The sequence below is a fragment of the Lepisma saccharinum genome, chromosome 4 (genome assembly GCF_977018435.1).
Source record: "Lepisma saccharinum chromosome 4, izLepSacc3.1, whole genome shotgun sequence".
NCBI classification, from domain to species: Eukaryota; Metazoa; Arthropoda; class Insecta; order Zygentoma; family Lepismatidae; genus Lepisma; species Lepisma saccharinum.
The window spans coordinates 15,881,557-15,897,565 of record NC_139232.1 but is presented as its reverse complement, the minus strand read 5'-3'; the positions used below and the strand labels follow the sequence as shown (position 1 = coordinate 15,897,565).

Sequence of the window (16,009 nt, the reverse complement as noted above, 5' to 3'; positions counted from 1 at the left end):
ATGAATTTATAATGATTAAAGTTGGGTAAAATCAAGAAAATTATGATGTTATCATTTCCACTTTTGGATTGATTTTAAACTTTGTTTTTTTTTTGTATTATTTTCCACTTTGTAAGTATATACGTAATAATTAATTATACATGTATAAAAGTGAATTTAAACTTGATAATAATATAATTCAATTCAACCTAGTTGTAATTCTTTCATTAAGAATAGTTTTTTATGTACTATACATTGGTTTAAGTCACCAATACTTGAATTTTAACCATATGATGATTAATTTATAATTTTAGTGAATCATTTAATGGATGATTTATAAAAGACAGTGGCTTCGATAAAAATAGGTATAAATCCTCTAGAGTTTTCTTGACAATTTTTTTAACATTGTCCAAAGTACAGGCCTGTTCGAGTATACCTATTACTTTATGCATGAACATCATACTATGCAAGTCAAATGCCTGACTATAGTATAAATCATCTGAACGTTGGAAGTCTTTCTGTACCGTTCAATAGTTTACTTTCAAATAATATTGAACATCTGTAAGATTGAGCTAAAATATCACCTTGTATATTTTTGCAAGCATCAGTTAGCCAAAGCTACTTCAGAATATAAACTCCCGCCTAACAAAAAAATAAATTTGATTTATGGCGGCCTTGGCCAATCTCTAGTTACTAGTGGTGTTTCTAGCACAACGTTTCTATGCACAAAAATAATGATCAGGGACAATATTTTTCATCAGCTGAACGTAAGAACCTTTTTGGTGTTCAAGAAGTAATCCATTAGAAATTTTTGACATTAATTTCTTTGGTAGGACAGCTGTTCTTATACAAATTACAGTGACCTAATGATATCAGTTTGAATTAGAAAATTGTGTTTTCTAAGCAATTTGTTAGTAAAGATATAAACACGATTAGTCCTTTTCACATAGCATAACATAACAGTTTTGCATGTTTATCATGTACATACAATATAGTCGAGACACAATTCCCAATAATTAGCATTTCGTCTAATATTCATGGTTACTTAGCAAAAGACACGCACAATAAATTTTACTTAACTTTCGAAAAATAAATTTTGAATTAGAAAATATTGTAATAGAGTCGCGGTGGACTTGACGATAGGGCGTCTGACTGCCACATGTGAGACCCGGATTCGATTCGTGAGGGCCTTATCCTTGCATAAAACTACTCTGGGGTTCACTCAGCCTCAAATCAATAGGTGCAACCCTGGGGGTATAGGCGGCCCGAGCGTGGTGCTGATCACATCACCTCCAAAATGGCCGAGATCGAGAATATGTGGGGCCCTACCCCCACATCCCATGAATTTGCCTTCATGGCACGGTGATATATGCACGGGGAACTTGACCTTTATATTTGATCATAATAGTTCCTTCTCAGGTCAAAACAATTAAAACTTCTCACGATATAATTGAAGCAAAAGAGTTAGAGTATATGCCATGTGGTACGAATTAGAGAGAAAAGAAGAGTTTACAGGATTCTTGTTGGAAAACCTGATGGTAAGAGGCCAGTAGGAAGACCAAGACGAGGATGGAGGGATAACGTTGAGATTGACATAAAGGAAATAGGTAAGGATAGAAAAGATTCGATTGATCTTGCCCAGGATAGGGACAAATGGAAAACTTTTGTTGATCCAACCATAAACCTTCGGGTTTATGGAGGCTAGAGAGTTAGTTAGTTATATGTCAAACACATAGAAGTTGAGTTGCTAAACTGTTATGGAAACTTAATACTGTATTACTAACCTGAATTGTCTGCGTAGCGCTGCGAACAAGCATTATGATGATGGGCGAAATTATCAACACCATTACCAGAAGCGCGATCGCTACCCCTTGCTGCTTGTCAGCATATGATATGTCTTCTGCCACCTTCTCGCTGAAATAGAGCAACTTGTGTAAGGTCAGGTTACAGCAAGATCAAATGAAAAGCACAAGTTAATCAAGTAATAGTACAGTCCAAACCTAAATTGGATTGGGAGCGAGCTTTGAATTGAAATCAATCTTGCGAGGCAAGCAACCTACAACACACAATAATTGACGTATTACATAATATGCAAGGATATGTGTTAAGGGCTATTATAAACGGATAAGTATATTTTGTTTTATTTGTGACCTTTTTGTGGTTTTGAGGATACTAATACCAATATATAAGAAAGGAGATAACAGGGAATGCGGAAATCACAGAGGTATTTCACTACTCAATGTGCCTGGCAAAGTCTATTCAAGAATTTTGGAAACTAGACTAAGACAAGAAATCGAGGATAAATTAGAGGAGACACAAACTGAATTCAGACCAGGTAGAGGTGTCCAAGAGCACATATTTACAATAAGGCAAATAATAGAGAAAGTTATAGAATACAATAGAGAATTATACCTATGCTTTATAGATTTGGAAAAGGCTTTCGATAGGGTGTCATGGCAAGAGCTATGGAAAACCCTAAAGAAAAACAATGTAAACAAACAATTAGTAGAAGCAATACAAAGTTTCTACAGAACAAATAGATGCTATGTCAGAACTGGCAATAACAGATCAGAGGAATTCAAAACATCAACAGGAGTAAGACAAGGTGATATTTTATCCCCATACTTGTTTATCATTCTAACGGATGATGTTCTGAAAGAAATAAAACCAAAGATGAGAAAATTCAAAGTAGGAAATTGGAAACTGAAAACTGTAACTGTATCTGAACTTTTATATGCAGATGATATTGTATTGTTTGCAAATTCACAAGCAAACGTACAAAGAAATTTAGAAATAATAAATGGTAATATGTCAAAGAAATATATGAAAATAAACAGATAAAATAACTGTGTTAAGGATAGGGAGAATAGAAAAACCCTGCATAATAAGCCTTGAAGATTCAGAGCTAAAACAAGTACAAAGTTTTAAGTATCTAGGTGTTACAATCAATAGTAATGGAAAAATAGATGAAGAATTAAACACTCGAATAAAGAATACAAACAGATTATATTATGCCATAAACAAAGGATTTTTAGGGAAAAAGGACATAAGCCAAAAAAAAATATGATTGTGTACAAATCAACTTATGTACCAACATTGATATATGGCAGTGAATCCTGGATAATTAATGAAAAACAAAAACAAAACTTACAAACAGTAGAAATGAAATATTTGAGGAGAACAGTGGGAAAGACCAGAAGGGACAAAATCAGAAATCAAACAATCAGAATAACATTAAACACAAAACCAATATATCAGGATGTTGAGCAAGCACAACTCAGATGGTTTGGACACCTCAGCAGAATGCCTGAACATCGAATACCTAAACAGGTATGGGAAGCAAGAATGGGAGGATTGGATGCAAAGAGACCGAAAGGAAGACCACGTAGGACATGGAATGAGGGAATGAAGGATATCCTGAGCAGGAGGAACATCTCGTGGAGTGAAGGAAGGAAGTTGGCAGAAGATCGTGTCAGATGGCGAGCTCTCTACAAAACCTCGACACCAATCGGTAGAAGAGGATCGGAATAAGTAAGTAAGTAAGAGGATTATGTACATTTAAAGAATGTAGCTAATTCAAATTCAAATTCAAACTTTCGTTATTAAGGGGAGAGTTTCAGCCTAACCCATACATAAACCAAAGAGGAAAGTCACAGAAAAAGAAGAAAAACGAAAGAAAATAAAGAAGACACACATAAGAAAGGAAAAAGAAGTAAAACACTCTGTCACACATTAAACATTTTTCAGAAGGAGATTCATAAAATTGATGTACATAATTATGTACAAATTTGAATATATATAAAACTTAATTCAGCTTAGAGAATATATATTGTTTTCTATATGCTGCATTAATAATATTCATTACATCATATATTAACCACACACATACACAATTTCTATGCCATATTAGGTTTTCATTAATTTATAGTATTAGTTTTTAATAAATATATTATTATTATATTTAACTTAGTCTATATCCCAATAAGTACAATAAGTAATAAGATGAAACTGATTGTTATGTACAGTCACCGGCAATAATAATGGGACATCTAGATCTTAAAATACTCACTTCCCTGCAAGGTATTATGTTTGTTGTCTAAATCTAGGGCGATGAGTAGATTTTAATTGTAAATTTTCAATTACAAGTTCTGCCACCGCCGTAGAGTTAGGCAACACACATGACGCCTTGCAGGGAAGTAAGTATTTCAAGACCTAATTGTACCATTTTTATTGAAGTAGCTGTACATGCAAGGTTTAAAAAAATGTCTTATTCTCATTTTAATGTAAAATTTTCTCTAAGCAACAGAATATCTTGAAGGATACCAGGTTGTCCCCAAGGCCCCAATTAATGACGTCCCCGCACAAAAATGTTCAATTCAATTGCCAAATGCAATTCTGTTTTGAAGATGATAACAATTTTAAACCATACAAGTGACCTCCTGAATCCCTAAGGTTAAACTTCCAGTCGATCAACACTAGACGCTAGTCGTTCTAATTACATTCTCTCTTCGCCTTCTCTCTGCCGATAACTTTCTTACCATGTGTTCCAGACTTCTCGGACACCCTGTACCTATCACCTGTATTGCCTTATGTAAGAGTCATTCCATACCAAATAAACACAGATATGTGCAATTTTCATCCTGACCATCTCAGATTTTCATGAAATTTGGCGAATTGAAACTATGCATGGAACTTAGTAACTGTGAAAAGCTTTAGTCTCGTTCCTCTCGTAAATGTCAAATTATTCAAGGTCAAACAAAGTTCGCAGAAATTACTCTTTCTGAGCCCGTTCAGCTACACTAAATGTGCTGTAACTCCGCCCTTATGTGGCATAGGAAGCTCAAATAAAGCTTATTGTACAGGGAATTGAACAAGCTATACAATGATATATAACAAGCCTACCTTTGGATAAAAATAATATATTGTCACGTGACCTTGACCTTGAAAATATCAAAACATGTCATCGTCAAAAATCGTGAAGAAAATATATTTAGTCCCTCATGCCATACTCTAAAACATATAAAAAAATCAAACTGCGACTGCAATGGCATCAGAAGATATAAAATAATATGTGTAACTATGTGACTGATAAAAGCCTCTTTATTTCTCTTATTTCCCTGGACTAAGGATAAGATCTACATTAGGAATAAGGATATTAAATTAGGCACCTGGAATGTTCTGAGCCTTTACCGGCCTGGGGCATTTCAGTGTACAGTTAATGAGATAGTTAAATATAAATTAGATGTAGTAGCTGTCCAGGAAGTTAGGTGGACAGGAGAAGGGAATAGTAAAACTAAAAATTATACTTTTTTCTATGGTGGTACTGAAAATCATAATTTTGGAACAGGTTTTTTCATAAATAATAGAATTATCTCGGCTCTTAAAACAGTAGAATTTATTAATGATAGGATATCATATGCAGTTTTACAGGGTAGGTGGTGTAAAATTATTTTAATAAACATACATGCACCAACGGAAGATAAAGATGATAATACTAAAGATGATTTTTATACAGAGTTAGAACGGGTCTTTGATAAATTTTCTCAGTATGATATGAAAATTCTGTTAGGTGACTGTAATGCACAGATTGGCAAAGAAGAGACATTTAAACCCACGATTGGTAAAGAAAGTCTTCATGAATTAAGTAATGATAATGGTATAAGATTGATTACTTTTGCAACCTCAAAGAATTTAATTGTGAAAAGTACCACTTTTAAACATAAAGATATCCATAAATATACCTGGTCTTCTCCAGATGGTAAAACTCATAATCAGATAGATCATGTTCTCATTGATAAGAGAAGGCATACTAGTATAATTGACGTTCGTACACATAGAGGTGCTGACTGTGCCAGTGACCATTATTTAGTAATTGCTAAATTAAGAGAAAGACTCTCAGTGATAAATCATAAGCAACAAAATCTAAAAGTTCTAAAATTTGATACAAGAAAGTTTACTGATGAAAGAATTAAGAAAGATTACCAAATTAAACTGTCAAATAGATTTGATGTTTTGCAGGATTTAAATGATGATGAAAATATAAATGAAACAGACGTAAATAAGAATTGGGAGCACATACGTAATGCAATAGAATCAGCAGCTAAGGAAAGTATAGGATACCTTAAACCGAGAAAAAGTAAGCCATGGTTTGATAATGAATGTCATAATTTAATAGAAATAAGAAATCAGGCTAGACTTAGGTGGTTAAATAACTCTGATGATACAAATCTAAACAATTATAATAGAATAAAGCGAGAAGTTAACCGCACGTTTAGAAGTAAAAAAAGAGATTACTTGAAAAGCAAAATTAACGAAATTGAAACAAACAGCAAAAATAAAAATATCCGAGATTTATATAAAGGTGTAAATGAGTTTCGAAAGGGGTGGCAACCTAAAGTAAACTTGATAAAAGATAAAGACGGTGATTTTCTAGCTGACCCAAGCGATATTCTAAATAGATGGAAGAACTACTTTAATGACCTTTTAAATGTCCATGTAGGAGATAAATCAGAAGTAAATGAAGTCCACACAGCAGAACCTTTAGTTCCAGAACCTAACTTGACTGAAGTTAAAGATGCTATTAAATGGCTAAAGAATAACAAAGCACCTGGCATTGATTTAATACCAGCTGAGTTAATTAAATATGGTGGAAATTCATTAATATGTCAAATTCATAAATTAATTTGTTTAATATGGAATAAGGAAGAAATCCCTCAACAGTGGAAAGAATCCATAATTGTCCCTGTGTTTAAAAAAGGTGATAAAATGAACTGCAATAATTACCGTGGAATTTCTCTACTCTCAACAACATTAACATTCTTTTAACAAGACTAACCCCATATGCTAATGAAATTATAGGTGATTATCAATGTGGATTTAAACGTAACAGATCAACTACAGATCAAATTTTTCACATCAGACAGACACTTGAAAAAAAGTGGGAATATAATCAAAATGTCCATCAGCTATTTATTGATTTCAAAAAAGCATATGATTCGGTCAAAAGAGATAAATTATATAATATATTAGTAGAGTTTGGAATACCTAAGAAGCTTGTTAGTATGATAAAAATATGCACCAGTGAAACAGAAAGTAAAATTCGTGTGGGTATTAATATGTCTGACAAATTTACAATTCATGATGGGTTAAAACAAGGAGATGCATTATCTCCATTGCTCTTTAATTTTGCCTTAAAATATGCTGTTAGGAAGGTAAAAGAAACTAAAGAAGGACTAAAATTAAATGGTGCGACTCAGTTGTTAGCATATGCAGATGATGTAGACTTACTGGGAGATGATGTGAATACAATTAAGAATAATGCTAAAATATTTTTCAAAACTGCTAAAGAGATAGGTTTGGAAGTTAACGAAGAGAAAACTAAATATATGCTTACAGGCCGAAACCAAGTGTTAGGTAATAATCAAAATCTAATTATTGATAACAACTCGTTTGAACCAGTTTCCAAATTCAAATACTTAGGAGTAATATTAACAAATGAAAATTATATTAAAGAGGAAATAAAAAGTAGGCTTAATTCAGGAAATGCATGTTACTTCTCTCTTCATAAACTTTTGTCTTCTCGTTTAATATCTAAGAAACTAAAAGTTAAAATATACAAAACAGTAATTTTGCCTGTAGTATTATATGGATGTGAAACTTGGTCCCTTACATTGAAAGAGGAACATAAATTGAGAGTATTTGAAAATAAGATCCTTAGGAAAATCTTTGGACCTAAAAGGGATGAGGAGACAGGTGAGTGGAGAAGGTTACATAATTTAGAACTACATAATTTGTATTCATGTCCAGATATTATTAGAATAATGAAATCAAGAAGACTTAGGTGGGCAGGCCATGTGGCACGAATGGGAGAGGAAAGGGGAGTTTACAGGATTCTTGTTGGGAAACCTGATGGTAAGAGACCTGTAGGATTGCCAAGACGAAGATGGAGGGACAACGTTGAGATGGACCTAAGGGAAATCGGTAGAGATGGAAAAGAGTATATAGAACTTGCTCAAGATAGGGACAGATGGAAGGCCTGTGTTGCTGCAGCCATGAACCTTCGGGTTTAAGAATGCTAGGGAATTAGTTAGTTAGTTATTTCTCGTGAAATTCTAGCCAGATTTGATATTTCACATCAACCCATTTCCTTTGAAAATATTTCTGAGTTGAATTCAATATGGCGCCCAACAATATGCCGGACCTCCGCTCGACACACACAACTATGATTGATTGATTGAGTTGGTATTTTAAGTCCACTTTATGCACAGTAAGGCTAATCGGGACTGGACCTACAGTTTAAAGTGGGATCCAAATCACTGTGTGGCTCCACCGGGTATCGAACCCGAGACCCCTGGATTACAAGGCGGCGACTCTACCATTTTGCCATCGGGGAGGTCCTACACACAACTATGCCTAACCTGTTTCTGTCATGACCAATTATACCCAGGAAAACTCTTTTACATTTTGTGGGGGGGTGTTAAGGGACATTTGACTCACCAATTATAACACCATTAAGCCTTGTTTCCATGATTATGAAAAAATATAAATATGCTGACCAAGGCAGTAATTTATTTTATTAAAAACATAAACTAAACGTAACGTTTAAACCTTCTAGCAAGGTCTTTATCAGACTCTGTATTGTACTTGATACAGAGACTGATGAAGACGTTGCTAGAAGGTTGAAACGTTACGTTTAGTTTATGTTTTTAATAAAATAAATTACTGCCTTGGTCAGCTTATTTATATATTTTCTTGACTCACCAATGCAATGAGGCTTTTACCAGTCACATAGTTACACATATTATTTTGTATCTTCTGATGCCATTGCAGTCGCAGTTTTTTGTATGTTTTATAGAGTATGGCATGGGTGATCATTTTCTTCACCGTTTTTGACGATGACATGTTTTGAGATATTCAAGGTCAAAGGTCAAGATCACGTGACAATATATTACTTTTATCCAAAGATAGGCTTGTTATATATCATTGTATAGCTTGTTCAATTCCCTGTACAATAAGCTTCATTTGAGCTTCCTATACCAGATAGGGGCGGAGTTGCAGCACATTTAGCGTAGCTGAACGGACTCTGAGAGAGCAATTTCTGCGAATTTTGACCTTGAATAATTTGGCAATTACGAGACGAACGAGATTAAAACTTTTCACAGTTACTGAGTTGCATTTCATGAATTTCATGAAAATCTGAGATGGTCAGATTGTGGGCTGTGTTGATTTCATATGAAATGACACGTTTATATGTAATTGTATACGTGGTGAATGATTTATCGAGGGTCACACAAAGGAACACCAGGTATGGACTAGAGTGCAGAATCTCATTATCTGTACCAGTAATCAAGGGCGCTCTTTTTTTCGGGTGGGGGGAGAGGGCGGAGTAAGATTTCACATCTTACCCTCCAGTCATAGAAACTTTTATTATTATTATTATTATTATTATTGTTATATTTTACAAATTATAAAATTGAAATTGAATTGAAAATATTTTGGCGTTTATGACAAGTTCACTATTTAAATAGAAACTGGATTCGCCTTGCTTCATTTCCACGAACATCTATACATAATTTATGAACAGTTCTTTGTCTTTTTGTGCTTTTGTGCGTTGCACATATATAAAACAGAGACCATTTAATCTACTCTCCTTCACGGTGCATATGATACAAGTTTATATGCGTCCAAAGGTACTGTAAAAAATGTAATTCAAAATGATAGCGCCTGAATTGTCAATGTCAAATCCCGACTTCGGAAACGTTTTCTCGACTTTTCGAGATCCCGAACAGTCGAGAAATTCCAAAGGATCATGTATAAAATTGGTTAATTCTTTGTGTTTTCTACACTATAATTGTCTGAAATGTCGTGAAATTAATAGTTTTTATTCCAGAAGTGCAAAACTAGAGGGAGAAGTTGAATTCGAGATTTTCACCGTTCCGCGAAATTTCGCAAATTTCCCGCCCGAAAATTCTCCGTCCAGCATACCCCTGGTTGCGGTAGTCAACATGATTCTAATGTCTCTTGTAAAAACGTTCTCTCGTTATTTTGTTGGACATGATAGTTAATTGCTGTAACTTACAGCCTGTAAACCACAGAAAATAATATTATTTCTATTAAAATAACGCTATACCTTCACCATTCAAATTACATTAACTTTTCCACATATCTCAGAGGGGCAAGTACCTCCTCTGGCTCCCCCCTTGAGGGAGCCATTGTCAGTAATAATTGAGATGAGTCTACGAACACTAATGCCTGAAAAATAATGAGATACCACCTCTTCTTCCAAGAACGCCACAAGTAGACGAAGATCTGAGATGTCAGAAATAGGGAATGGAGCTTTTCAATTTGAACTGAAATCCCTCCATCTTTCTTGGGGGGTACGTAAAACCCCTTTCCACTTTGAGAGCTTAGCGGAGGCCAACTCTGCCTGTGGCGTGACGGTCTCCCGAGGGTTGCTGTTGTGGAATTGAATTCATATGAACATTTTGTGTGCAGCATCTTCCCATTCCCGCCGGAATTACAGTTGCAAAACATGATGTGAATTCAAGGGAGCAGAGGGAAGGCGACAGACAGAGAGAGAATCGAATAATGCTTCGAAACAGAAAGTCAAATCTTAAAAGTACGAGGATCATCAAAAAAGAAAAGTCATTACATGCTCATAACTGCGTACTTATATAATTGTGTATTTCTTCGTAATAGTCTCCGGTCAAGCATAGCACATGTTGCCAAATTTTTCGCAATTTCCTCACGCCGTCAGCAGGATCGTTTTCCCGTATATCACCCAGTAGGGTGGCACCTAGTGGGGTGCAAAGAGTTGCTTGCTTACTCCTTAACTTTCTTCCGCACCCCCTTCAGCACCCCCTTTCCAAAATCTATTTTCAGCCTAAAATACTGTTAACTTTTCAGAGAAAAAAAGTTTGGAATAACCAAATATAGTTTCTGGCAACCAAACATTTACTATTTAAACAGGCGACAAGCAAATTATTATTCACCAAATACTAAATGCTCTTTAGTAATCGTGCATACTATGTTATTTTAGTTACCAAAAAATTTGTTGAAAATCACCAAATTTAGTAAACGCTTCTTTTCTTTTATTTTGCAGTTACCAAAGAGCTTACTTAACCACACGTGTTTTGTTGATTCAACGAAATCTTTTTATTTTTTTCTGTGTTACAGTGTCTAATCTGAGAGAGACACCACATTTACTTTTGTACAGTCACGGACAGATCTGGGTTGTAATGATACCATTGAAATCAATGGGATCGTTATAACCCAAAACTATCCGTAACTGTACAAATTGTGGTCATAGCAAGACAGCAAAAATTAATCAAATTATTGGCATATTTACATTGAAATCTACAAAACGTTGATTGGTACTTGATGTACTGGTTAAAGTATACTTGCATGTTTCCTTTATTTACAACATCGCACCCCATCAGCACCCCTAGATGGTTAATACTGGGGCCGCCGCTGCCACCTAGGGACAGCCCTAAGGCCTACATATGCCATCGATGTCTTGAAGCAACGTCCTAGTAGAGGATCTTGTAGCTTCCGAAACAAGACATAGTCGCAAGAACTCATATCCAGACTATAGAGAGGAGTGCCTTATCACACCCCAACGATCTGCTGAAGCAGTTGCTCCACTGAATTTTCAACATGATACCTTGTGTTGTGGTGCAGCACAATCAGATGTTTCGGCAGAAGCATTGGTCATTTCCAACGAATCGCTGGACGAAGGTGATTGTCCAGAAAGTTACTGTAATAATCACTGTTCACGGCATCTTCCTTCGGAACTGTGTGGCAAAGGAAAACGGCTTCCTAGTCGTGGGCAACAACAAGCATCACTTTAATATTACTGGGTGCTTCACAGTCTTGGCAAACCACTTACCACTGTTGAATATTGAAGTGCCTTGTTACCACAAGCTTGCACAAGTCTGTCACACTTAACAGCATTTCTTTCACCTGCGACTTGAATTTTGATGAACGCAATTTGTTATTTTCGTGAGAATATTGTTTTAGAGCGCACAACTCAATATGGCTACAGTGAGCAAAGTGCTGCCGCAACACGCCAATCTGTAGAACTATGACATGTCACATCTAGAGGCTGGAAAAAACCATTGCCTGAATCCATGATTATTTTTTTGCTACCAGGGACAAACCGTGAACATATTGTTCAGTAATCACTTTGTTTTAAATGATCCTCGTATATTTTCATGATAATAGTAGAGGACGAATCAAACGGTTTGTTTTTGGCACATAGGTGCACACTCTTATTATTATTATTTTTATTAGTACATATACTAACGATGATTAGATTAAGATATCAAAGAACTTCATAATTAATCATTACTTTTCTCGCACTATTCTTTTTTCCTGAGTATTTGCCATACCGAATTTTTAATATGCATCTTATTATTGAATGCTGAAAACATTATTAATGCAGAAACAATTTAACATTGTGGAAGTATGGGTAAAGTAATTGAATATTTAGTCCAGCAGACTATATATAAACTTCCGAAAAGAGTTAACAATTCATTTTTCTTGTGCATCCATCTAATGAGTGGATAACGAAACGGTAAGTCTTCTGTTAAATTCATACCTCCTTCTCCTTTCTAGACAAAAAATGAGACACATGTAAGTAAGTAGACGTAAGAGAGAGAGAACGGGATAGAGAGAAAGAGAGGTGGTAATTATATGGAGAGAATGAGGGAAAGAAAGAGGTAGAGAGAGAGAAAGAGAGTAGGGGGAGAGAGAGAGAGAGCGTGAGAGGAAGACAGAGAGAGAGATGGGAAACAAAGTCAAAGGTTAAGTCCAACTTTTGCTCTCATCGACTGACGGAACTGAATCTAGAATTTAAGTAAGGCTACTGCCACTTTTCAATGTGCCTCCACTGCGACTTGAAACCAGGACCCCTTGATTAGAAGACAGCAGCGTTACAACAACGCCATCGGGAAGGCTAGGGGGAAACAGATAGAGAGGGAGACAGGCATAGAGAGAGAGAGAGAGAGAGAGAGAGAGAGAGAGAGAGAGATGAAGGATTTTCAGAAATGCCAATCTCTACATTTATATAGATAAGTATTTTGGATTAATAAACTTACATTAAAATTAAAATTACAGAAAAAATACCAACTTAGTGTGTTATTTTCTCTATATTTGTTAAAAAGCTACTGACAATTTCATGACTTTGCATTCTATAATCCCCTTTGTTTTTCATAAGGATTTAATATGGCTATAGTACAATTAAAATTAAGTTTCAATGATAAAAATGAATGTAATAAAATATTTGTCAAAAGGGAGGATTTCTTTTTTGGGGAGGATTTTTTTCTGAATGACAGAAATTTCTAAAATTACAGGCACGAGATCACGAGTTGTAAAATTGCATTCTTCAAACAGAAAAGAGAGGGAAAGGATGGAGAGAGAGAGGAAGAATGAGAGAGAGAGAGAGAGAGAGATAGAGAGATAGACGGATATTGAGTAAGACTTATCGCTGGTTGCGAAATTACCTTGAGAGCAGAATAGAACAGAATCAAGAAATCCCTACGGAATATGTTGGGAGATTGAAATGTGATTTCCTGGAAGGGATAAGAAAAGCGATATTCATGAGATGTCATCTCGAATGTGCTCAATCTGAGGAACTCATAAGAACCCCCCAAGAGCATCTCCGAGATCGATTTTCACGAACGACCTTCAGATATTAACCTCTTAAATGTGGAATTTTCTGAACAAGTCGCTACTGTAAAATGTATTATCTCTTAGAATTCCGGTGCACAAAATTTACTGAAATACGAGGGCAAATCGAAATGTCTTTGCCCAATTTTTTTTCAGCCGAAATAAGTAACATGCAGGGGAAATCAAAATATAGGAATTGTTCTATGTACCTTGCACTATTTTTCCACATAGTCACCACAGCGGTAGAGGAATGTGTCCCATCGTACCACTAAATTTGGAGATGTCGCTGTTGTGGAATTCGGTCGGTTGATCGTGGAACCAGCGCCGGACAGCGGTCTTCGCTTCGTCGTCGCAAATGAACCTTTGTCCTGACAGGAACTTCTTCAGTGAATCGAACACGTGGAAATCATTGGTGGCGAAGTCTGGACTCTACGGTGCATGCTGCAGAATCTCCCATTCGAATGACTGAAGTCTGTCGATCGCCCTGTTTGCCACATGAGGCCTGGCGTTATCGTGGACGATAACCACATTGTCCTCATCGAGTATGCCTTGGCGCTTTTTCCTGATGGCAGCTCGCAGACGTGAGCCACAATAGCTGTCAGCGCTGATGATGTCACCTCGTGGCATGAAATCCAGCAGGAGTGATCTTCAGCGATGCCAGAAAACCGTGAGCATTAACTTCCAACTGAGGCGTTCTGCGGAATTCCTTCGCGACAGGCGAATGTGGATGTTTCCACACCATGCTCTGCTGCTTTGATTCTGGAGTGAAATGCAATACCCACGATTCATCTCCAGTGACAATGAGATCCAGGAAACTTTCACCCTCCTCGGAGTAACGCTGCAAATGTTTCAGTGAAGCTATCATTTTCGTGCCCTTGGTCAGGTCATCCAAAAGCTTAGGCACCCATCGACATGGAACCTTGTGACATCACCTGGATTCGTGAACGGTTCGTGAACACAGCCATAATAAATTGCAAGCTCCTTGGAAATGTCCTAAAGATGCACACGCCGATCCGCATTCACCATTGCATCCACTCGGGAAAGGTTTTCCGTTGTGAGCGAGGAACAAGGACCGCTCACTGTCATGAAGGTCTTCTCGACCATTTTCGAACCCACAACACCACTACCGCACACTTCTCAAAGCGAGACACTTGTCCCCATACGTCTGCTGCATTTCCTTATGGATCTCGACGCGTGTTCGTCCCTTGCTCCATAGAAAACGAATAACACTTCGCTGCTTATACGACGTGGACGTGTTAAGTACTACAGCAATCTTTGCAAACTGACAGCAGCGCCGTGCCACGGAGGAGCCGAGAGTTAAGGCGGGGCCGTTCCAAGAAAAACCTATTGCATTAAATATAGCTATATCTCGCTTTCTAAATCACATTAATATTTCGGCTGAAAAAAAATAGGAGCAAAGACTTTTCGATTTGCTCTCGTATAACAACAGTATTTGTCTTCCTTCTTCATTTAAAAAAAAAAAAAGGTAAAGTCTTCCCCTGTGCATAGCACCACGCCATGAAGGCGTATAGGGGGTGTGGGGGTAACGCCCCACACTTTCTTGATCCGGTCGTGAGTGGGGGTGATGTGATCAGCATCACGCCCCTGACCGCCTTTACCCCCCAGGGTTTCCCCCAGGTACCCATTTTATTCGACGCTGGGTGGGCGCCGGGGCCGCTTCCACCGTTAGAAAAGTTCCCGGATTTGAACCGGCCGGGGATCGAACCCGGGACCTTTAGCATGGTAGTCAGACGCGTTAACGACTTTTTTTTTTTTTTTTAAAGGAAAGCCCCTATGCGGAAGCTTCCCCCATCACACTTCATTCACTCATATCATTTCATTCATATTTCAATTTCAAGACTTTTCAGGACAGACAATCACAAACATCCATGGCCGAGCCGGGAATCGAACCCGGGACCCCTGGCGTCTTAGCGCGATGTGCTAACCACTCCGCCACAGGGGCCGCCCATGAGCCACCGCGGCCAACTTCTTCATTTATGCAGTATTTTTTAAAGAATTACGTTCATATTCCACGACAAATGTAAATAATACAATAACACGCAAATACAATTATACAGTATCAAAAAATACAATAATACATAGCATGTCGACGTGAATTGGAGAGGAAAAAAAGTTTGCAGGATTCTTGTTGGAAACCTGATGGTAACAGATCTGTAGGAAGGCCAACATGAAGGTGGAGGGATAAAATTTGGAAGGATCCAAAGAAAATCGGTAAGGATGGGAAAGATTGGATTGATCTTGCTCAGGATAGGGGAGAGATGGAAGACTTGTGTTACTGCAGCAATAAACCTTCGGGTTTAAGAAGGCTAGTTAGTTAGTTATGTCGGCCTGTATGTACTTC

At 36.8% G+C, this 16,009-nt stretch overlaps 1 protein-coding gene across 1 annotated transcript in view; it reads right to left on the bottom strand.

Annotated features, from left to right (window-relative positions):
* The window catches only part of LOC145987102 (uncharacterized), a 115,015-nt gene that overhangs the window by 76,832 nt on the left and 22,174 nt on the right, over positions 1-16,009 (bottom strand). The window contains exon 6 of the mRNA XM_083121577.1: positions 1,764-1,893. Coding sequence (XP_082977703.1) covers positions 1,764-1,893 — 130 coding nt within the window. The remainder of the gene's footprint in view (positions 1-1,763; positions 1,894-16,009) is intronic.